General features: G+C 38.8%; 3 protein-coding genes across 3 annotated transcripts in view; 2 read left to right on the top strand and 1 right to left on the bottom strand.

The window, feature by feature from the left end:
- Positions 1-24,138, top strand: part of rad21b (RAD21 cohesin complex component b) — a 634,821-nt gene that overhangs the window by 105,636 nt on the left and 505,047 nt on the right. The gene's annotated exons all lie outside the window — the stretch shown is intronic.
- On the bottom strand, positions 925-8,977 carry eloa (elongin A). The gene is made up of 12 exons (XM_049475936.1): positions 8,820-8,977; positions 7,182-7,238; positions 6,652-6,764; positions 5,764-6,278; positions 4,955-5,226; positions 3,589-3,700; positions 3,319-3,471; positions 3,110-3,207; positions 2,805-2,985; positions 2,471-2,606; positions 1,726-1,871; positions 925-1,624 (listed from the first exon to the last, which is right to left on the bottom strand). The coding sequence occupies exons 1-12, from the start codon at positions 8,889-8,891 to the stop codon at positions 1,563-1,565; spliced, it is 1,917 nt and encodes a 638-aa protein (XP_049331893.1). The 5' UTR covers positions 8,892-8,977; the 3' UTR covers positions 925-1,562.
- On the top strand, positions 11,692-23,614 carry klhl43 (kelch-like family member 43). The gene is made up of 6 exons (XM_007245716.4): positions 11,692-11,922; positions 17,358-18,082; positions 18,571-18,917; positions 19,826-20,125; positions 20,266-20,441; positions 21,551-23,614. Exons 2-6 carry the CDS (start codon positions 17,668-17,670, stop codon positions 22,293-22,295), a joined length of 1,983 nt encoding a protein of 660 aa, XP_007245778.2. The 5' UTR covers positions 11,692-11,922; positions 17,358-17,667; the 3' UTR covers positions 22,296-23,614.

Here is a 24,138-nt window from a genome sequence, read left to right as displayed (position 1 = left end):
CCAGCCGAAATGCATTTGAATTTTAATACAAATGATGTACTTTTGAATTGCACAATATTATCATTAAAAAAAACTAAAAAAATTAGGTTTATATGAAAAAATATTTTTGAATTATTTTAAATTTCAGATTAATATGGAGTGAAATAAAAAGAGAAAATAATTAATAATAAATAATTTGTAAATGTAATCTATTTCATCAATCTAAGCCTTAATAAGTTTCCGATAAATTAAAACTGAATTAGTACTAGTAACCGTACAAAAGCCAACATTGGAATTTGAAATCAATCAACAATACCTCAAGGCTTTGCCATATTCATTCATAATACAATTTTATGCGCAAATACATTTGATTAGAGTCACAGAGGGACTAAAACCAATCCAGTGTACCACACACCTATTAAATTCCAATTAATAATCAACAAATAATTTAGTGTAGCTAATTTACCTACAGCACATAGAACTCCTTACATACAAAAAACCTGACTGAGAATCAAACCAACAACTTCTTCACATAAATCCATAAAGCTAATTCACATTAAACTAGACATACACTTAAAAAACCTAACTCGCACAAGTCATATTAACTTGCAATGTGTATTTAAGGTTAGAAAAGTATGTCTGGGACCAGAACATTACTGGTTCAAGCTCCTGGACTTGCAGGAGTGCTGAAGTGGCTTCACACCATCCGGATCACGAGAATGTGTGCACTGCCATATATGGGCTTATATAAAAGCTATATAAAACAGCACCAAAGTTTGATGTATAGTTGTCCATCTTCTTTTCTGCTTCTTCCTGATCAGGGTGATAGTGGGACCAGAATTTACTTGGAATCATGGGATTCAAGGCAGGCATACGCCCTAGATAGGGTGCTTGTGTGACACGTTATACTCTTACAGCAAATGTAGACACAAACAACAAACAAAATGAGGGCAAATGCTGAGTTTATTAAAAATGTACATATAACATTTATTAAAATCTATTAAAATTACTGTTTTGATCCTGTTTCATTCAGGGCCAAGTTAAGGAAACCATGTCCATGGCCTGAAAATAAATACAGTCAAGCGGGAAAGTAGGGTCCAGATCATTCACTGATTCCTCCCCTCCCTCTCCTCTCATGGGTGATTTCATCATTCACTGCCATTCATATTAGCATACGCACATCCATGACTGAATTAAATAAAGCTGAGAAACAACATATCTTCATAACCTCACTACTATGGGGAATTTAATCTTATGAAGAGCAAAGTTTCTGAATTCTTTGCTTGCAACGGCAATTAAATATGTATATGGCTAAACTGCCACTAAAATTCACTGTCCCTTCGTAGTGTAATGATCCACTGTACAGATTGTGATTGTGTCGAAAGTGTGACAAATACCTACATGCCATAACACTGCTTGCTTGTGTGTAATTTTTTCCCCTTCTTCCAGTGATCAGAAATGAATACAACTAAAAGCATAAAACCATAAGAGGAGAGGAGGCTTTACATTAAAATGAGATTTGACTTTACACTCTCACACTCCACATTTTCTCCCAGAACAGAAATCCAGTCATTCTTCTGTTTTTACCGTCGAGAGAATCTGTTCTTAAATGCTTTGATAGTTTTAGCCATCATAGGGGCAATTTCTGAAGGAAGAAAAAAAGATAAAGTCAGAAAAAGCATTCACATATGACTAGAAGCTCATCATTACTAGTTTTTTAATGAAATGCAATCATTCTATACTCACTTTTGACCTGTGGTTTGTCTCTGGCACTAGGGCCAGCACTGCTGCTAGGAGCAGAAGAACGAGAGGACTCAGGAGGACTGCTAAAGGAAGACTGACCACCTTCACTTGACTGATTGTGGGAACTGTAGGACATTGGAGGTCTGATTCTGAAAAAGAAATAATAAATAATAAAAAATATGACGAAATGCTTAGTCAGATTCAATTTATTCAGCACATGTCCAAGTCCATGACCCAAATATCGGTTATTACATTAGCAAATATACAACTTGTTTGACATTAATTGAAGCGTGACCAACTGAATGTTATCACAAAGCACAAATTACGATACATACACGGTATTAGTAAACACCTCTTGATCATTGAATTCAGGTGTTTCAATCAGTCCCATTGCTACAGATGTATAAAAACCAACCATCTATACTTTTAGTCTTTCTTTACAAACATTCCTGAAACAATGGGTGGATGTAAAGAGCTTACTGAACTCCAGTGTTTAACAGTTATAGGATGGCACCACTGTAACAAGTCAAGTTGTGAATATTTGAATGATAAGGAGCATGGTCCATAAAAACATTTCCAATGCTCTGCTAACTTAAAAACTGCAAAATTTCACACCTGCTGTCATAGCACCAAACATAGACCAACCCTATGTGAATGCCTATGGATTTAGAATATGATTTGTCTGTTGAGTACTTTTTTCCATATTGTGTATGCAAAGTCAACTCGAGTTGTTAGAATATTGACTTACTTCACTGGAGTTGGAGCTGCAGCAGAAACACTGGCACTGGTAGAGCCACTTTTAGTGCCAAACTTCTCCTGCCGCCTCCGGACATCACGAGGGGGCTTTGCAACCGAATTTACATATGCCATCTTTACCTGTCGACCTGTCAGGGAATAACAAAAGCAAAGCATTTTAATTTATACCCAGTTACTAGATTGATACTTAAAACTCCTAATTTAATTTGGAATTAAAGAAATGTTCTGAAACTTGTTCTGACTGCTAAACCCACAGAATAAAGGAGTCTGCATGAAGCTTCCCCATACTCTTCCGCAAAAATCCTACAGTAAGGAAGTGTAAATACCTTTGGGTTTGTTGGCATGAGCAGAGCTGATGTTTTGAGTGAGCATACGCAGACGCTCCTCCCGTTCATCATGCAGGCGCAAATACAGCTCTCGCCAAGATTCATACTCCTGAGGAGATTCCCGCTTAAAGTCCCGCTGGCAGTGCTTCATCCACAGATCATCTGTTTCTTCCATGAAATACTTGAGAGAGAGAGAGAGAGGGAGAGAACAAAGCATATTTAAATTAACATTCTCTACAACCATCCATTGCATACACTGTATATACATTTTCAATTCATGAGAGTGTGTGCATTCATGTTCATACCCGATTAACCTGCTCAATACGGTAAAGCTGTTCTGGAGTACATCTCTCCAAAACGGGCTCCAAAATCTCAAAAGGCACACCTCCAACTTCATCAATTGCTAAGGAGGAAAATATCACATTAGTACAGAACACTGCATTCAAGATACCACCATAAATTAGCCATGGATTACAAAAGGTTATACATCTGCATTATTCAGCACACAACTCACAGTCAATATTGTTCTGCAAGACTCTAATGCACTGTTCATACAGTGTCATCATCTTGGGCAGGTATGAAGTCTTCGAGCCAGAGTAAACCACCATTTTAGAGTTGAAACGCCGTCCTGTAAATCCAGCATCCTCTTCCTCACATGATACGGGGACTAATGAAAACAAAAAAGGAAAATGTGTTCAAGTAAAGGCAACAAAAAAAAAGTAAAGGTTTTCTTTAACTATTATTTTTCCTTTTTTTTTTTTTTTACTTAAAAAAAAAGTTCAACCTTTACGTCTCTGTGGGGACAGCGGGGTGACATCTATCGAGGGTAGTGGTCTGTAGTTGGGTTGAATAGCTGGCAAAGAGATGTCGGGGAGAGTGGGCATCACATCAACTACCTAAAGAATCAAGACAGAAAAGATAAGTGTTAAATATATAATACGTGAAAATCATTCTGTATTTAATTTTAAAACATTTAAAACATGAGAGATTTAATTCTGTTTGTAAGAAATTAGGACATGCCCATACTTAAAAATTAAAAATGCCTAAAATTAGAAACAAAAGTAGAGCATCAGCTGCAGAGGATTGAGAACATTGTTAGTTGATTTTGGAGGTGGCTGTCTTATTTCTTATATCTCATTAATCTCATTTGCTCCTAATTGTTAAATTGAGTGCATCACAATGACCAGATGCAAATATTTGAGGCCTTGAGACCAAGTCTGGGATAGTATTAAACAATTTCAGAACAATTAGAAATTAGCAGTTCCACTCTCTTTTATTTATAATAAAACAGTTCACTGCAAGAGCAAATCACAAGATATGCATCGCCAGCAACCCCGAAATGTTATAACGGAAACTACAAATAGCTCATACCATTAAAAATTATATTAAAATACATGCACAAGATTTTCATTTCAAGCTGCCATTACATATATCAGGGCAAGGGTCAAGTTTGACCAATGACATCTAGACAAAGACTAGGATGTTTGCAACAATGTACTTTGGACTGATTATTCTGGAGTCTTGCCCTGATAAGACATTATCAGTTTGTTTTGTTTAGTTACAATTTATTGACAAAGTTTGGGGACCCCTGCTTAATTACTGTTTCATTTGAAATCAGGGGTATTAAAACTGTTTATCCTGCTTCCCAGAATAACTGCCTGTGCTGCCCAGTGAAAGCTTTCTACTAGATCTTGGAACATTTATCACCACTCCTTCTTTCTCTGGAACTTTGCAGTTCATCCTAAATGTAACGTACTGCACTGACTACCATCATTCCAGAAAACACAGTTCCACTGCTACACAGCTCAATGCTGGGAGATTTATATCCCTTTAACACACCTGGCATTAAGAATGTTGGCAAAAGGTTCATGGGAACCCTATTTAATTGACAATACTCTCTATCTCTACAACCTGGGTTTGAACACTTGCACATCTACTTAAAATAGCTGAACACATTCAATAAAAGGGGTGGCTAAAACATATATATAGTATATATTGCCTGCATTTTCTAATATTGTTAAATTGAAGATCAGATCAAGTTCACATTCTAACATGTCTAAAAAGAGAATGAACATTCTCTATGCTCAACCGGCGACTTATAAGATTGTAACATTAGCTGCACTAACACCGACTGGTGGAAATAGCCTCACCTTTCTGCGTTTCTCTGGCACTGTATATGAGGACACTGACGGAACAGCTGGCTCAGGCCGTTTGCTGCGAGTTCCATTGGATTTGCTGGACTTGGACACTGAAGGGACAGGGATGACAGGTGGAGGTGGTCGAGAAGGTTTCTTCTTCTTTTTAATAGGGGAAGGTTCGTCATAGGTAAGAAATGATTCAAAAGACATAGTGGGAGCCTCGAAAGGTTCGTCCTCTTCATCCTGCAAAGGCTCTGGTTTCTCCTTTCTTTCCCTAGGCTTCCCTGGAAACACACACAAGACCTTTAACAGTCAAGATCTTAGTCCAAAACACCTAGGGCCTCATGTATTAAAGGTGCATGCGCACAAAAACATTACTCAAACTTCTTCTTTTTATGACGCCTTGCCATGTGTGCACACAAAGAACATCTCACAACTTGGGCATTCCCAAGACATCCCCTCGAGGTAAGACTTGATCAATATACATAAGTGTATATTGCTGCTAATAAGCCTTCTCTAATGTCATAAGCTATAAAAGGGATAAAATAAATATACAACATACACAGGGAGCAAGAACCAAAGATATTATTTGTTCTATACTTTGTTTTTTATACTTTGTCAAATGTCATGATGAATAGACCAGCAAAAATACTATAAAATTACTATAACCTTTCGACATTTATTTTGACTGAAATTCAATAAACAACACTTTACACTAAACGAAACATTTAAATACTTTTGCAATTTAATATTTGGGCAAGAACATAATCGTCAGATTTAAACAATAGACAACAATAAAACCATTAATAACAAGCACTCACCATCACTGACTCCTTTCTTTTCTCGTTTACTTTCATGTGGGCCGGAGTGGCGACTGTGTTTAGATGATGTGTGTGTAGAGCCACCTTTTAGCTCTCTCTCATCACTACGTATTCGTGACTTGCTGGTACTGCTTGAAGTCTGTGCAGACTGCTTGTGTCTCTCCTGTTCCCTGGAGGTGTGAGAGCTGTGTTCTCTTGTGGACTCCTTATGCAGCTTGCTGTGTTTGATTTCTTTCCGGGGAGGACTAGGCGGCGGTTCCTCTACTGGGCTCTCATACTCTTCTGACTCATATTCGTGTGCCCTGCTGTCCTGGGGGCTGTAGTGCTGTGGAGGGGATTCATGGTAGGATTGCTGATATTCTTCTTCTTCCTCCTCCTCCTCCTCCACCTCCACCTCTTCCTCCTCCTGTTCCTCTACAGGTGGCGGCTCCTCTGGTGAAGGTTCCCTGGCGTGTCTGTACCCTCTGTTATCGTCTGTCCGTGAGTGAGAACGGCCCTCCCTTGGGTTACTGGGTCTGGTGGTACCAAATGGTAACACAAACAGTGGTGCCTTTAAGCCAGTAGAAGACTTACTGCTTGAGAGATACAGCGATACAGAGATCTCCTGCACTACAGCACAAAGAACACTAGCTAAGGTTGCCGAGTATGTCTGTATCCCCTGTTTGTGGGAGCTAAAGAGGACGTCAACTTTTATAGAATGCAATTTTATAATAAGATTAAATTAGGATCAGTAGTACTTCTTTTCATGTATGTGAACAAGCCCCACTCTAGCACCTTGCCTATAGCCATTTACTTTACATATGCTGCAACCTTCTCATAGAGTATAAGTGTCAACATTAGTGTTTATATTTACACTAACCCCCCATTACAGTTGGAATTTGCACTCACCTATCACCAGACTGGGGAACCAGCTTCTTCCACTTGGCCACAAGGTTCTTTGCTGCCTCCCCTGCAATATTATGTTTGCGCAGAGAATTTACAGTCTTCCCAATACCGGTTTCCTGTAAGAGCAGAAAAAGAATACTAGTTAGTCATTAGTTTTATACTTTTTAAAATCAAACATTACAAGAAGCATCCAGGTTTTTCACAACAGCATTGGCATTGATTCAGTATTACTGTAATTATAGCTACTATTTAGCATATCAATAATTATATAAGTAGACATGTGTATGTGTATATATATATATATATATATATATATATATATATATATATATATATATATATATATATATATATATATATATATATATATATATATAAATTTGGAGTTCTGTAAAGCTGCTTTGTGAGATCACTTTGTGAGAACACTATTTAAATAAATGTGATTTTAGCTGAAATACATTTTAAACATGTCTTCTTGTAAATCAGCTCATAATACCTATATTGTATTTAAAGTCAAGAAAAGGATCTCATACCACAAGGATGTCCACGGTCATGGGCAGCTCCCCCAACCTCTTGAGTGTCTTCAGAAGCTGAACAGGAATGACAATTCAATTTGAGCAAAACTAGGCAAATACATTCTAGAAAAGTTGTCTTTTCCTGCTAAAAATAACAGTCTAGCTCTAGACTATGATGTGGTATAATAGGGACTACAAGCATGATCGACTTGACCAAGCTAGAACACCAGTATGCCGAGCATGACCAGTGTTACCAAGCTTATTCACTTGCATAACCAATATATGACCAGATTTTTCTACCAGTTAGACCAAAACCAGTTACAAGTTAAATGTAGTCTTGAGAAGTGACTGTATAGAAATGGAGAATGTAGATAAATAAATGGCAGTGTTTTAAGGTGCTGGCAATGAAATACCACATTAATAAAACAAAAGCAGAGGAAACTATGACTGAATCTGACAAAAGTGTTGTGGCCTTTAAAGGCCAGGACATACAGATTAGTTAGCAAGCTTTATCTATGGGATAGCTAGTTTCATGTACTTAGACCAACATGATATCTAACAGTTTTAAAATGGGTCAAATTTAAGATTTAGCTAAGGGAGAGATAGTTTCATTTATCTAGACAAACATGATGGTAATTTACTGAGTTCAAAAACAGTTTTAGAGTAGGGTAAATTCTGATAAAGGATTACCTTCCAACTATATCTAGGGAATAGCTAAGTTATTTTCATGTACCCAGACAAACATATCTATCCACTGAGCTTCTAAAACAGTTTTAAAATTGGTCAAATTCTTGTAAAGGATAATATTTTAGCTTTAGCTAAGGGACAGAGTTTTATGTACCTTGACAAACATCATAGTTATTTACTGAGCTTCTAAAACAGTTGCGGGATAGGGTAAATTTAGCTAAAGTGAAGCTAATTTCTTGTACTTAAACATGATTTCTAATCACTGAGCTTCTAAAGAGAGTTTTAGAAATGGGTAAATTATGGTTAAGGTTTATCTTTTAGCTTCGGCTAAGGAATAGCTAGTTTCAATACTTAGACAAACATGATATATATCCACTGAGCTTCAAAAACAGAATTTTAAATTGGTGCAAATCTGGTAACGTTAAAGGTTTATCTAGAGCTGTACAGTGTGATTTAGGTACCCTAACTAATTTGTAGCAGCTGTAAGTCAGCTTGTTAGCCAACTAGTTAAATAGCTAAGTCGCAAAAAATAATCAGGCTACAGGAGGCCACGACTGTCTTTAGCTAAGGTAAGCTAGCTAACCTAGCTTAACTAGCTAACGTTACAGCCTAACACATATACACACACTCACACACAGAGACACTCAGGCAGGGCCTGTTACAAACAGCTCAGGCCATTAGCTAAATGCACCTGTCACTTGTCACAATGCCTGCTTTCCATTTACCGAGTTTAAATCGCACGGATTAATGGTGATATAACTGTAAAATAACTCTGGACTGATCCAGACTCTTGCAGATAAAACACTGCTCTCGGTTTCGGGCTATAATCGTCGCGTAGGCACTTTCTGCTCCTGAGTCGCAGATTGATCCTCCACACCGCTTAAACCCGTTAAACCCCCATCCCGCAGCTCCCCGCCGCTCTTCGCAGCGCCAGGCCCCGCTTTACCCTCTTCACCCGCCAAGTCCTACCTTCCGAGGCTCCTGGCTCTCTGAGAGCCTTGACTGCAACTTCTCCACCGCCTCCAGCAGCTCCTCCGCCATGTTTCCCAGCTGCTACATACTGCCCGGAAGCCGCTCCGCTTCAGCGCTGCTGAGGACGGTCCGTTCACATGGAGATTCCGGAAGAGCGTCACCGCGCAGCCCCAGAGTAAACACAGGCCCAGCTGATGATGCAGGGTCTGGTTGGTCACTTTATGAAATAATATTGTCTAAGAAAGATGCAATACTTGTATGCAATAATGGAAGAATTTCAGAACCCCTTAGCATTTTTTAAATTATTTTTTACATTTTGTTTTTGTTAATATCCTTTGTTATGTCTTATTATGAAAGAATATTATTGTTACATACTGTAGAGGTGTGTTGTATAATTATTCAATGATTGTTGTTGTGAGAACTCAATAAAAATAAAACAATTATGGAATAGCAGAGCCATCCCATTGGGTAGGAAGTCAATATTAAGAACATATTGGTATGAAAAAGGTATTATTTTTGTAAAGGATATTTTAGATTGTAATGGAGATATTTTTGTTTAAATTTTTATTCTTTGCTAAAAAAATATGATCTTATCTCGTGTGCAAGGCGATTTCTTTCGAGCACTGATTCAGTTAATCAAACATGTCATTGTATATTCATAGGTGACTGTTTCGACTCCCACATTTAAGTGTAAAAATAAGATTACCACTGATGGTTTGAGACAAAATATTTACTATGAATATAACTGAGATTCTTTCAAGAATCTAATACAAATTATCAAAATATGATGACTTCTACTCATTCCAGATTTGTCAAATGGCCCATATCTCCTAAAGTGAGAAAGACTCATTATTAAATAAATAAATAATATTCACCCCGTAGACCTGTTTCTAAAAAGAAGATTTCAATTGATGTTGATTTATGTTCCTTTTCTAAGTCAGAAAATGAATCTCTGAAGCATTTGTTTTTTATGTCAATATTCACAATATTTGTATGTAATGTATGGACGGCCATTAGAAACTGGATTAATATCAAACTTAACATTATTTCTTTAGATTACTTAAGTTCAGCTTTCTCTGATGCAATAAATATAGTTATACCTTCAGCAAAATACCACATTCACTGCAGTAAGTGAAAGGGTAATAAGCCCTAACTTGTATGGTTAAATGTAAACTCTGGGAAACAATTGCCTTAGAAAATCTAAATATTACAAGTGAAAGTGTTTTTAAACAGATCATGGCTGAACTTTTAATAACAATTATCAGCATAAAGGAGACAAATTGACCTTTATATTGTTTGTTAGTAATAATGTTGTAACGTTTATAGTGTTTATTTCTTTGGGTATTGTATTGAAATGTACATTTTAATGTAAAATTCTTCTTGAAAGAATCAATAAGTATAAATAAACCAAAGATCACACACTTTAATATTTCACTCAACCACCTTTAGCTTTGATTGCACCACAAACCCAGCATTGGCCTTTTTAGTAAAATGTAAAATGTAAAAGTAAAATTTAACCAACTTACTGTTGTTTAGTACATACTGATTAAACCTGTCTTTGGGAGCCACTTCAGTGACCGGGAAGCAATTTGGAGGTTAGGTTCCTTAACTTAAGAAGATCCAACCATTTTGTTTTAGGGGATCAATCCATCAATATTCCAGCTCCAAGATGGCTTTCCTAACCATTAAGCCATAAATGCTCCAAATTACACCACCATTACTTCACATTACAGTTGAGACAAACGCTGAGACCAAACTTTATCCCTACCCCACAATCAGTATTATGCTTTGTTGGTGGTCCTCAGATATCTTCAGAGAGTGTATTGTGTCACCCAACATGGAGAGAACATTTTGTCTAAAAGGGTCATCTGGCTGGCAGAAACACTGACATTCATGTAATGTTGTTTTATACCACGAACAGCCATAACATTAAAACTTACAGCTGAACTCTTAAAAATAAAGTTGCTACAAATTTAAGTGATGCTAAAGAAGAACTGCTTTATGTTCTAAAAGATTGTGAGTGTATGGAACATTTGAACTGGGAAAGAAGCTTTAATTCACCTACTTTGATTAATTAATTATTCTTGTTTAATCAACTGGTCAGCCTTTAAACTGCTTGACTGGGACTAAAAACTGCCGTCACAGCAACCTTTTGGATATAAAACACTTATATACGGGTATATGGGGTATTTGGAGTTGGTATGGGGACACAGCCATAGTGTTTACTACTAAGCTTTACTTTGTTATTTAAAAGGATAATTGTCTTTGTAGAGTAAAAATTGAACAAGGAAAACATATTAATTCCTTTCATAGCCATTTTTTAAATGTACCATGGTTGGTCGATTATCTGTACAAAGTTACCAAATTACAGAAAAATAAAGTATCATTACATTTTGTGAAAACATCTTTAAATGTTACAATGGTATACTTTTTCTCTGTCACCCACCTCAGCTATGGGTCGGCCTATTATAATAGGACAGGAAATCTCTCAAATTCACTGTTTACTGCAGCAATTAATTATATTTCACAAGATATTGGAAAACATTTTAAGTTGTTTTCCTAATACTGACTGTTGATGAAGTTGTGCTTTAATATTTCATGCTGCACAATTAGTTTACACCAACAGCTGCATAATTAACAGCTAGTGTTCAACTATAGACACAAGGACAAATAATCACAGCTGTGAGTGCACTCAGCATCCTGTAAGGGCTCTCATAGTCAGTCTCTAGTAAAAATACATGAGCGCAGCATGTTGGCATGCCTGTAAAATGGTATTGCCCACCCCTTTTCCATATCAGGTTTAGGGCAGGGGTGCAGGCTGGATATGGACTGTGTTTGCCGGGGAGGGGTGGCTGGCTGTATAAGGAGATGGAGGTTCAGGTGGGGCCGAGGCCTTTGTGGGGGTAAGGTTACAGGACTTCGGCTGGACCGTGCCTGCTTCAAACTCTGAATCCGACAGTGCTCTGACAGACAGACAGAGGACAGAAGGGTAGAGTAACACGGAAGAGGAAGGAAACAGAATGGGATTTGTTAAGAAGTGAAAGAAACTTAAAGAAGAGAACAAAGGAGAATAGAGTGTTAAAGAAAGAAGGAAAATAAGGTAAAGCCCACTTCTGCTTAATTTATGCATGTTTGTTTGTCTTCACAAAATATTGCAAATATTAATAGTAAATAAGGAAATCAGTCTGGTTTGAGAGCAGGGATAGAATGTATCATTCTCATGTAGACAATTTAGAATAGGACAATTTAGGAAATGATGCATACAAATGTGACTAAACAAGTAAATACCATAAGCATTATAAATGTGCTTATCAGGTACTGTCACATATTATATTGTATAGGGATTGTCTTGACCACAGTAGCTGCATATTTTGTGCAGAATAAGACTTTGGACCAGCATGCCTTATCATATAAACATACTAATGCATTAATCTGTATCAGAATCACCTCCAATAAGGTTGGCTAAATTTAAACGCATATGACGTGGAACGAAAACACTGACTGACATGTAAAGAGAAGCTTGTCCCACCCCCCAGCTCCAGAACTCCAGCATGTTTCTCAGTTGCTATAAATACCAGGCAGACATAGCTACAGGAATGCTTTGGCTGAGGCAGGTGGGCCGCACGCACACAGACACCCACCACGTGCCCAGCTTTAGCATCAACCACTGACAAACATGACAGCTGCTAAAGTCACTGAACCTGCCTTTAAACCATTTTTTATCTCGCCTGGCCCTCACACTCCTTATCACTTCTGTTTCCACAGTCAATTTTCACCTCATGCCTCCCTGTCATACCAGTCAAGCTTTGCTAGGATCCCACACACCCCTTACTTATATGTCCTACGGGTAGTGAAACCACTAGCACACCGGGCAAGGACCCAAACCTGTCACCTTTTACGAGCCCTATTCCCCGTCTAGATTTTCTTTAAACAAGTTGAGCTCAGCCTTCATTAAACCAGTTCAGCCTCCAGGCTTCTGTGTTTACCACTCATCACATTCCTGCAGTTCTTTTCATGTTTGTACTAGCAAATAAAATCTTTCCTCATGAGACAATTACAGTAAGTACTATGTGATACTGTATGTTGTGAGAATCATTCTTTGAAGTATAAACTGTAAAATGCTTACAATTTCTTGTTTTCCATGCATCTTTCACTCCACCTACATAGTTCAGAGCAGTGTATGGTTGCCTTTTAATAATTATTAACCTAGCAAATGTATAATACTACAATAATATTATAATATGGGTTTATAATGCATTATCATATGTTATTTATTATATATTTAATATATAAAGAGAACAAAACCACTTCATCTACAAAATAGTAACTTATATAAAAATAATTCTTATAGTTATTCAGAATGATATACACTATATTGACAAAAGTATTGGGACACCTGCTCATTTATAGTTTCTTTTTAAATATGGGGTATTAAAAAAGAAAATTTTCCCATTTGTTGGAGCAACTGTCTCTATTGTCCAGGTATGGCTTTCTACTAGGTTTTGCAACATTGCTGTAGGGGTTTAATTGTATTCAGTAACATGAGCATTAGTAAGGTCAGGATGTTGGGTGATCACCACACCACCTCATCCCCAACTACACTACACATCTCAAAATCACTGGATGAGTTCCATCATTCCAAAGAACATAGTTTCACTGCTCCACGACTCAGTGCTAGGGGGCTTTATACCACTCCATGTGTGGTATTTTTAGGCATGTTGCCAGTAAGTTTCTGTTTCTCTATTCAAGAGAATCCAATTCTATTGGCAGTACATATCTACAATGACTAAATAAACTTAAATGCAGAATGTATGTAGATGTATGCAAATTGACTGTTCGTGTTTTGTTATAAGCTGAATAGGTAGATCTAGGCCTATTAAAATGTGTATTTTTTGTGATTATTTTATAGGCCTACATTCACCTTCTTAAATTGGGACTTTTTTATATTACAACATTATATATATATTCATTATATAAACATTCACAGTGAGGGGGGGCAAAGTATGTGAACCTTTGGATTTAATAACTAGTTGACCCTCCTTTGGCAGCAAAAACCTCAACCAAACGTTTCCTGTAGTTGCAGATCAGACCTGCACAACAGTCAGGAGTAATTTTGCATCATTCCTCTTCACAAAACTGTTTCAGTTGAGCAATATTCTTGGGATATCTGTTGTGAATCGCTCTTTTAAGGGCATGCAACAACATCTCAATTGCCATTCGGTTGTTGATTTACCTCTATGTTTTAGGTCGTTGTCCTGTTGTATCATCCATCCTCTGTTGAGCTTCAGTTGGTGGACAGATGGTCTTAGGTTTTCCTGCAAAATGTATTAGTAAACTTGGGAATTAATTTTTTCGTCCAGGCCCTGAGGCAGCAAAGCAGCCCCAAACCTTGATCCAAACACACTCTCGTGTTTTAAAACTTGTAACAATGGAAACAAGGTTTACACACTTATCAGTTACATACCACTCTAATTCAATGTTTTATGATCTGGGCCCCTTCAGGTAACATAGTAGTCAAAGAGCATCTGGATTTTGACAAAATGCAGTGTTTTTTAGTGCATGGGGATGTGTGTATGTGTACACACATAGGTCTAATATATATAAATAAAATGCTTAAAGTAAAATACTGACTGAAAAAATATACTGCACACATTCTTGCTATGTAAACTAAACTGTACAAACCATCCTGCACTTTAACATCACTCACAAAACAAATATATCATGCTGGTTTGGTCACCCTTATATATATCCTCCCAGCTGTGCTATTTAGGGGGCAGTGAATAACTGAGCCAGGACAAAAGTCTGGCAAATCTTTACCTCAGTGACACCAGTCTCTCTCTTTAAAAACACATCCTAGAGGAGGCATCTAATCTGCTTTAATACTATATATAAAGTCACACTGTAAAATGTTCTAAGATGTTTAACTGAGAATGTGTTAATTGTTAAAGAATTAAACCATGTGCTGCATTCATTTAAATCTTATGAACTGTGTTTACATAGTATACTCTACCATCTTCAGACAAACACAATATTTGCACAATGTTTGTGCACACATGACCATGAGTGTTTAATGCAGTGGTATTATTAGGTAGCTCAAATTACATCTTGTACATCTGCATTCAGACTCATAAGTTCTAATGAGGTCATGCACTGATGTTTAACTGTAATTACAAAAGGTACTGGATGGAATTCCATCATTCCAGTTCCACTGCTCCACAGAGCAATGCTGAGGGGCTTTATACGCCCACTTTGTACATCTATACACCAAGAGAATCCTATTCTATTACAGTTTATACCACTCCAGCAGACCTATGTCATTAGGCATGGTCCCCTTATATCAAGGATGTCAAAACTTATTAACAAAAGGTCTTGATTTTAGCCTAAAAGGAGAACATGTAATCAGTTGTTTGAAGACTCACTAGTTTAAACAAGAAACAAGATGAATCAGGTGTGTTGCAGTTCCACATCTGGCTTTTATAGATAAGTGTCGAAAAAAAACCTCAAGGACCTTTATTTAATTTAGACTTAACAGATTCACATCAATATTGGCATATCCAAAAGTTTTTTTTCCACAATGCATCACAATGCATACCAACTGCCTATATTTGCACTATTTTCATAGTTTTTACAGTGTCAGATTCTTATGTCAAACGTATCACCTAAAAACACACCCTCCTTCTGACAATTAATGTGGACCTTGTTAACGAATCCAACCAGAGTATCCATGACAACAGAACAAAATTATATCTGTATTTGTTGCGACAGATGGGTTTCCACAACAACAGGAGCCTGTGTGCACCTGAACGCTAATGTAGTGATAAAGCTTTGGTAAAGGAAGAAGATGTGAAGAAGAGGGGGATTCACATGGGAGCATGGTGGGGGCAGATGGCAGAGGGAGGGTAATTTAAGCAGTGCAATGCTCTCCTGTGGCTGGAGAATATTTTTAGATGGTGACTTGATTGCACCTGTGTCTCATGCTCTAAGTGCAAGTCTCTGTGTGTCTGTGTGTGAGAGGCTAGGTATACACAAGCATTGTTTTGATCTGTGAAAAAGTGGGAAACACAGTAAATTACAAGATTACACAGTTAAACTGCACACAGAGCCATTACTAGAGACATATGAATAGAAGGGGAGTCTATGAGTAAAGAATAAAAAGGTCCACAATTTAAATGGAAATATGATCATAAATGTTTTGGAAACATTGTACCATAGTAGCAAGTTTGCATTTAGTAAAGATATTATATGAATTACCCAATATCCATTAACTTTACCACAGATCAGAAAAAGGTACAAGATAGTCCTAAATCTGCCACTCCAATATGAAGAATAATGAAGTTGCTTTCCTGTTAAATAACCTAAATGATTTTAGGCAATGTAACACTTAGCAGCAGAAAAATAATATTTATAAAATGCATTAAACATTTTACATGCTTTTGGGGGGCTTACCCTTTCAAAGTGTGCTGTATGCTGTTGGTGTATATTATTGACTATTCTAGAACAGTATAGAAGTAAACACACTCTCAGTGCCCTACATCAGGGGTTGGCAGCGGAGGTCGGAGTCACAGTTATCTTATTTCCCTGCTAAAAGAGGCCCACAATTCACATGAGTTGAATCAGCTGAACAAGAAATTTACCAAACAGTGCAGAAATCCAGCCCTCCAGGACCAGAACATATGTTCTCGGAAACACAGAATAAGAATAATTTAATAAAAATGCGTTGCCTTAATATATTTAAATTTATAAACTCAAAGGTTGGGGATCATACATGTTTATTTTCAGTGCACTGTAGCATGTGCTTTTGGTTGCAGGTGAAGTTTTAAGTCTATTGTTCATACCATGCTTTTGCTGACTGTCAGCACACATTACACTGCAGCACACATTACCCTGTGTAGTATACATAATATACACTTTATATTTAGCACTGTTAACAACCCTAGCACAAGCACCTAGCCTCCTCTCGCTTCCATGGTTTTGGTTTCCTCATGCAGTGATTTTTACTTCTCTGTCAGATATGTTGTGAGCTTTAGTCTGAGTTATTCATGGTAAAGAGCAGATGGCTGGGGATAAAATGTTGCATATATTCCTGCTGGCATCCCCAGCTTCAGCTTCTTCACTTACTTTGAGTTCAAGTTACCCTTTCACAGACGCAAAGTCTGGTTCGGTTACCCCTTTTAATGTCCTAATCATGTCTTTTTCATTTTGTAGTGGGAGGGCTATAATCAAAACAATTTTGACTAACTTTGAATATGTACACCTCTACCAAATATTTGAAATGGCACTTTGCGGTAAAAATATGACATTATTCAGTCTTTCAACGCCTCTGAAACTATAATATGCTAAAAGTGCTTACCTTTTAGTTACCCTATTGCTGACTTACTTAATATAATTTAAATGAAAGATGTTTTATTAAAGGCCACACTGACCTTTCATTTTTTGCCGGTACAATCAGGTGGAGAACAATCAAGCAAAAAATTATATACAGCTGTTAAACAGTCACAATCACTGTAACATTGCCATTGTTTTGTATCTTTTCAGGTGCTGTGCTGATACTGACCACCCACTGACCACCTATCAGTTCTTCCCTCTACAAAAGCTCAGTAATTTGCCAACGTGTCTGTCTGTCTCTTCAGTCTGTCAGTCAGTCAGTACTCAATCTAGTAAGCAAGTAAATAACAGGAAGTTAATCTGGAAGGAAACACAAGATCTGATAAAATCTGATATCTGCAGGCCTGACAGAGCATCAGTCTGCCTTTTTACTGAATATCAGCCTGTGATTTAGGGATCACTGTTACAAGAAATTCATACAGATAACCACTTCCAAGCTTCCAAGCTTCCAAGCTTCATTATGGCTCCCAAGAAGAAATCTCCTCGCCCTAAGAAGGCAACTCCAGAGCCAGTGCAGGTGAACAATGAGGTGGTGGTGCCTGAGCCAGGAGTTAAGAAACTAGAATTACCTCTAAATGTTGAACAAATGAATCGTCTCAATGGGATTCCTCTGCCACCCCCGGTGATCCGACCCGGAGAGAGGGGCTTCGGGCTGGGGGGTGAGATGACTCGGCCCCTGCACGGATCGGCTCTTCTGGAGGAGCTGAGCCGCATGAGGCAGGAGCGATTTCTTACAGACCTGGAGCTCGCCTGCAAGACCAAGGCCTTTGACGTCCACAAGCTGGTCATGTCATCTGTCAGCCAGTACCTGAGAGAAGTCCTGGCCAAGGATCCGGGCCTCAAGCGCCTTGAGCTGCCTACACTGTCACCCCTAGGTAAACAGCAATATAAGTGCAATCTTACGTTGTGTTTGAAAAATTCTGCATTTATTTATTAGTTTTTTTTTCTCACTTTTTTATTAGTTTCATAAAAAGACAAGTTTTCAGTGTACTGCTTTAGAGCTTGGTATTAATATGCTTATTGACTAAAAAAATAATGGGTAGTGTACATGTTGGTGAGAGATCGATGACTGCTAGACATGCCTCTATGACCAATCAAGCATTTATGGTTCCAGTTTTGACAACCTAAGGCTTAGTCACTACAGTATAATAAGATTTAGTTTTATGAGATTCTTTTTAATTTAACGCATCCTCTGTGTTGTTTTAATTTGCACATGGAACATTTCTTATGATCGAATCCCACAAGCGTGTTTTCATTAAGTCTATGAAACATCATGGCTACATCTGTCTGGTTCCACCTCAGTGAAGTCGTCACCGTCATTTCCACATATCATATCCTAATTCCTTCTTTTTTTAACCTTCAGGTCTTGCCAATGTGATCACCTTTGCCTATCTGGGCCGTGTGCACATGTCCCTGTACACTATTGGCTGTACGGTTTCTGCAGCCAGCACCCTGCAGATCCCTCACCTCCTGCAGATGTGCATGGACTTCCTGATGGCGGAACTGAACGTGCACACCTGCGTGTACGTGTGGAACATCGGCACAGCCTTTGGTCTGGACCCGGTGCGGGATGCTGCCCGCCGCTTTGTGCTGGAGAACTTCTCCCAGTTCTCAGAAACACCTCAGTTCACTCAGCTCACACTGGAGCAGATCATTGCCTTCCTGCAGGATGACAACCTTATGCTCTCCTCTGAGGTCACCACTTTCCAGGTCAGACATCCTGTTCTCTCTGCAGTCTATTAAATATATTAATTTTTTTTTCAAGTGCAAAATGTGTTAAAAAAATTATAGAATTATATTCAATATGGGGATTAGTTTCTTATTTGTTAGTGAAAAAATGTGACTTAAAAAAAAAAACATTGGGCAAAAACCAATAGGCTTTGAATATGTCGAAAAGGAAAACATTCTAGATTGATAATAGACCCTTTAAATCATAATAAATATCTAGAATACCCCATTTATCAAAGTGATAACCTTAGACTGTCTTAATTTCTAATATTACTCATTAAAGTATATAATTTACCATTTCATAACTTTGTAATAAATGTAATTAAATTGTTGTTCTCCATACATATGGATATCGTGGTTGCAGTGAGAAGTAGTAGTTAGTTTGAGCACTGGGTTATTGATCACATGGATGTAGGTTCAATACCCAGGTCCACATAGGTGCCAATGTTGGGCTCTTAAACAAAGCCCTTAACCCTCTAACTGGTAATATAGCATGACCCACAATCTTTTATGCTGTACAATGTAAAGAGTAAAAAATCATTGTACTGTACAGAAAAAATACACTTAATATAACTAAAATAACAAAACAAATCCCCCAATTTGAACAGTAGAGTGTACAGTATGAGACACTAGCAGAGAAGGAAAGGGAAATATAAGAAGAGACCAAGAGAGTGGGGGGGTTTACAGACCTTGAGGGAACCCTATTTCTGTTTATGACCCATAAGCAAAATATATCAGGGTGAATATAAATACTTAAACACTGTATATAGAAATAGAACAGGTGCAGCATGAGAGAGAGGGAGTGAGAGTATGGAATGGAATGTACAGAAGACACTATATATAAAATCCTCTAAGGCAAGTCTATGTTTACCCTTTTTCTTGGGATCCAGGTGGCCATGAAGTGGCTGGACTTTGACCCAAACAGAGCGGCTCACGCTTCTGAGCTGCTGTCCCATGTGCGCTTTGAGACCATTCCAGCCAGTGAGCTGGTCAGTGAGATCCAGCCTGCTGCTCGCATGATGCTGGACCCTCAATGTCACCGTCTACTGGTGGATGCCATGAACTATCATTTGCTGCCATACCAACAGAACACTCTGCAGTCCCGCCGCACCAAGGTCCGAGGCAGCCAGACCACCCTGCTAACCATTGGGGGGCGCCCCTCCCTGACTGAGCGTGCGCTGAGCAGAGAGGTAAATCTCAGATAACTAATACAAATTTAATGTTACTAATAGCGTAACGTAACAGAAGTCATGAAACAAAACATCATGCAAACATCATGACCATATCTGTGGACTGCTCCTAACAGCGTTTATTATGACCCTGTCTGCAGGTGCTGTGGAGAGATCCTCGTGAGGGAGCTGCCACATGGCGCCATCTTTCCCAGCTTCCTGCCAAGAGTTTCAACCAGTGTGTTGCTGTAATGGATGGATTTCTATATGTTGCAGGAGGAGAAGATCAAAATGACGCCAGAAACCAGGCCAAACATGCTGTCAGCACCCTCTGCAGGTAAACGTGCATTGCCAAGGAGAGTACAATAGTCATCTGAACAAATCAACCAGTTAAAAAAAAGAACATGAGCACTTATGCATTTATAATTATTTCTTAAATCTCCATCAGCAGCCAGAGTCTGAGAAAGAACAATTACCCTGGCTCTCTATGGGTGGGTAAATGGCACTCTCTCTTCACAGCACAGTGATGTTGGTCAGGCATCTGTTGGCTGATGTATCGGAGCTGGGTTGTTTTGTTTTGTTTTGTTGTCGAGTTCACTGGCTATCCTGTAATTCTGTAATTCAGCATCAGCAGCAGTTTAAAATAAGACTGTGTTGGAGGAGAAATGTGTTAGCCTTCACTCTCTTTTTGTGTTGGGATATTACTCGTGTAATGAGTGAGTTGGGTGATTGGCAGTTCCAAATTGGGTAAAAAATGGGATAAAATCAATATAAGTCACATGTAAAACACCTGTTTTAGAAAAACTTACAGTTGTCTTGTGGTTGAGGTCAGTGTGTACACCGCAATGCGATGTCAGTGATCATAGTCACAGTGTCACGAGTAGTACAGTGGTCAACCACAAGTACTTAATTATAGTAAATGACTGGATAGAATAGTCTACACAAGAGTCTACACAAGTCAGTGCAGTTTTCTTTAGCTTCCATGGGACTTTCATGGGACCCTCACCTGGGCTTGCTGCTAATTCGACCCTAGAGGACTGGCAACATGAGGCATGGTCAAATTGGTCATTATGATTCTGAATAAATTGTTTTGGGCTGATGGTAGGGTCTGTATTTGGAATATGTAGTAGATGACATTTGACATTTCAATGTAATCCATTAATAATGGAATATTACATCCATGAAAGATATATACTTCTAGCAGTATCATTGCTTATATAAATCCAATAACACAATTGTACATTAAAACAAAATAAATGAATTAATATCTCCCAATTGAATTATGAGGAAATTAAAAATTCTTAATTTTCCCTTTAAACATCTTTGTATCATCATGTGGTTTATTAGTTAGTAACTACATATAATATCTAAGTTCTTGTACCCATAAGAGTATATAAGAGTTACCTGTGATTTTCACATATCCCATCACTGTGCACCACCCTGCAGATATGACCCCCGCTTCAACACCTGGCTGCACCTGTGCAGCATGCGCCAGCGCCGCACTCACTTCAGCCTGGTGGCTACTGGAGGTCGCCTGCTTGCCATCGGCGGCCGTAACACTGATGGGCTGTTGGCCACCATTGAGAGCTACCTTCCATCAACCAACAGCTGGCAGCTCCGAGCCCCAATGGAGATGCCACGCTGCTGTCATGCCAGTGCTGTGCTGCCTTCTGGAGACGTCCTGGTGACCGGTGGCTACATCAACTGCGCCTACTCCCGCTCTGTGGCCCGCTACAGCCTGGAGAGCGACAGCTGGAGTGAGCAGGCACAGCTGGAGATGCCCCGTGGCTGGCACTGCTCAGCCACTCTAGGTGGTAAAGTGTACGTAGTGGGCGGCAGCCAGCTGGGCCCAGCTGGAGAGCGTGTAGATGTGCTAACCACTGAGGTGTTCTGCCCTGAGAGTGGTCAGTGGAGCAGGGCTGCCTCCCTGCCCCTGGGAGTAAGCACTGCCGGCCTGTCCCCGCTGGGCAACCACCTGTACCTCCTGGGAGGCTGGAATGAAGCTCAAAAGCGCTACAAGTCAGCAGTCCAGCGCTACGACCCGGGCACTGACACCTGGGCCTTAGCTGAAGACCTGCCTGAGCCCACAGTGGGCGTATCCTGTTGTGCCCTGGCTCTGCCCCCACGCCACGCCACACGCAGACACCGCAACACCCCCAGCCATGAGGAGCAAAGCAGCATTACTGCATGATGGAGGAAGGAAGGAATAGAGGAGAGAAGAGAATGAGGAAGATTTTGATTAGTAGATGAAAAGAAGATGAGAGAGCAATAGATAGACGTAGACGGAGAGGACACTACTAGTCAGATGAGAAGGTTAACACAGAAAGAGAAGTAGAGGGTGGGACAGAACAGGTATCAGCTCCTTTGCTAGGACATAAAACATCTTTATCTGCATCCTTATGCATCAAGGTATTAAGGGAGTTCAGTGTTACAGGGCCCATTTATTAACAATGTGAAAAATGCCAGGGATGCACGCGCTGTGCCCGTGCTGTGCGTGCTTTCAGGTGAATGTATGGGAGGTGAAGAGGTGTGTGTGTGTGTGCATGAGCGAGCGAGAGCCAGCATGCCTGTGCCTAGGTGCTTGTGTGTCTATGTGTGTTTGAATGCCTGTTAGAATGAATGAGTTTTAGAAATTGAGCCATGCAGTTCTTTGCAAAATATCACCTTGGAAATCGCGCATACATAAATAAAGGGTAATGTAATATGATAATAGGTAATACACGTTATATTTATTACACTACATTATATAATATATATACATATTTATTGAGTGCAATGTATTTATCAAGGGATATTTAACAAAGTAGTTTAGCTCAACATCTCAAAACAAGATAAAATAAATAATACCAAACTCAGAGGTTTATATAAAACTACAACACCAATGGCATGATATTTAGAGTTGGCTGTCACCTAACAGAGTCACCTAACACCTTTGAAATCACCACTTAGCAGCGATATCTCGGTGTAATAATGAGGGTAAGTCATAGAGGGTGAGGTTCTGTTTTAAAATTGTGGCCAACTGATAGAGACCCTTATTCACCATCTAACCCAACATCAAGAGGATGAACAATAAAAAAGCACACAAATATATAAACATATAACACCCTTCATAACCAGAACCTATATCCATGTGGTGGTGGGTTACCCTCTGCCAACTTCATGCCTTTGCTCAAGTGAAACCAATTTCCATGCAAAAATATTCCTAAGAGAGCTAGTGAACATCCTAGAGATATAGTAAGCTGTTCCAGACAGAGAGTGAAATCTGAAATGTAAAACACTGTAAATGTTGACACTAAAAAGATGAAAATTGGCTGATGAAGATGGTTTTTTTCAAATGTGATATTCCCTATGTAAAGTAAATAAATGGTCACCAGCTGAGAATAAGATACAGTGAATGTTATAGGAGTTACGAGTTGAATGGCGAGAGATATGTAGGTGTAACAAAAGGAAGATGATGCAAAGAACATCTGGTCTCTAGGATTTCACTGAATAAAGCCAAACTGATCAATATATTGTGTCATTTTGTCTTTACACACATTACACATTGTTTTTTCACCCATTTCTTAACCAAATAAGCTTAACCAAAAAAACCCACCGCCTACTCAAAGACTTGGCACATCTTTGCAATGCTCTAAACACTATGAGGGTAAAGACTGGTTTATTCCACCTTCGATACACATAAAGTCAGTCATGAATCTTTTTCAACTGCTGCCCAGTGGTGGACTAAGGTTGCTTGGAGGGCTGGGATGAAAAAATAAAAACTTTTAATTTAATTTACTTTGTCTTGTAACTTTCAAATTTGGTTTATAACATTGTGCCATTGGGCACCTATTGGAAACCACATTGCGTTTAATCCACCGGTGGGGCACTTCTCCATTGGAATAACAAATAACTGGGCATTTCATTAATTTTTTTCACCTGTAGGAGAACCCTTAATAGCACCGTGTCTGATTTTCTCTACTGGATAGGACACCGTTTGGGGCACCCATAAATGTGCACTCACTGAGATGCATAATTAGTATTTCTGGATCTAG

This window comes from Astyanax mexicanus, chromosome 3, assembly GCF_023375975.1.
Source record: "Astyanax mexicanus isolate ESR-SI-001 chromosome 3, AstMex3_surface, whole genome shotgun sequence".
Lineage (NCBI taxonomy): Eukaryota > Metazoa > Chordata > Actinopteri > Characiformes > Acestrorhamphidae > Astyanax > Astyanax mexicanus.
This window is presented reverse-complemented; position numbering and strand designations above follow the sequence as displayed.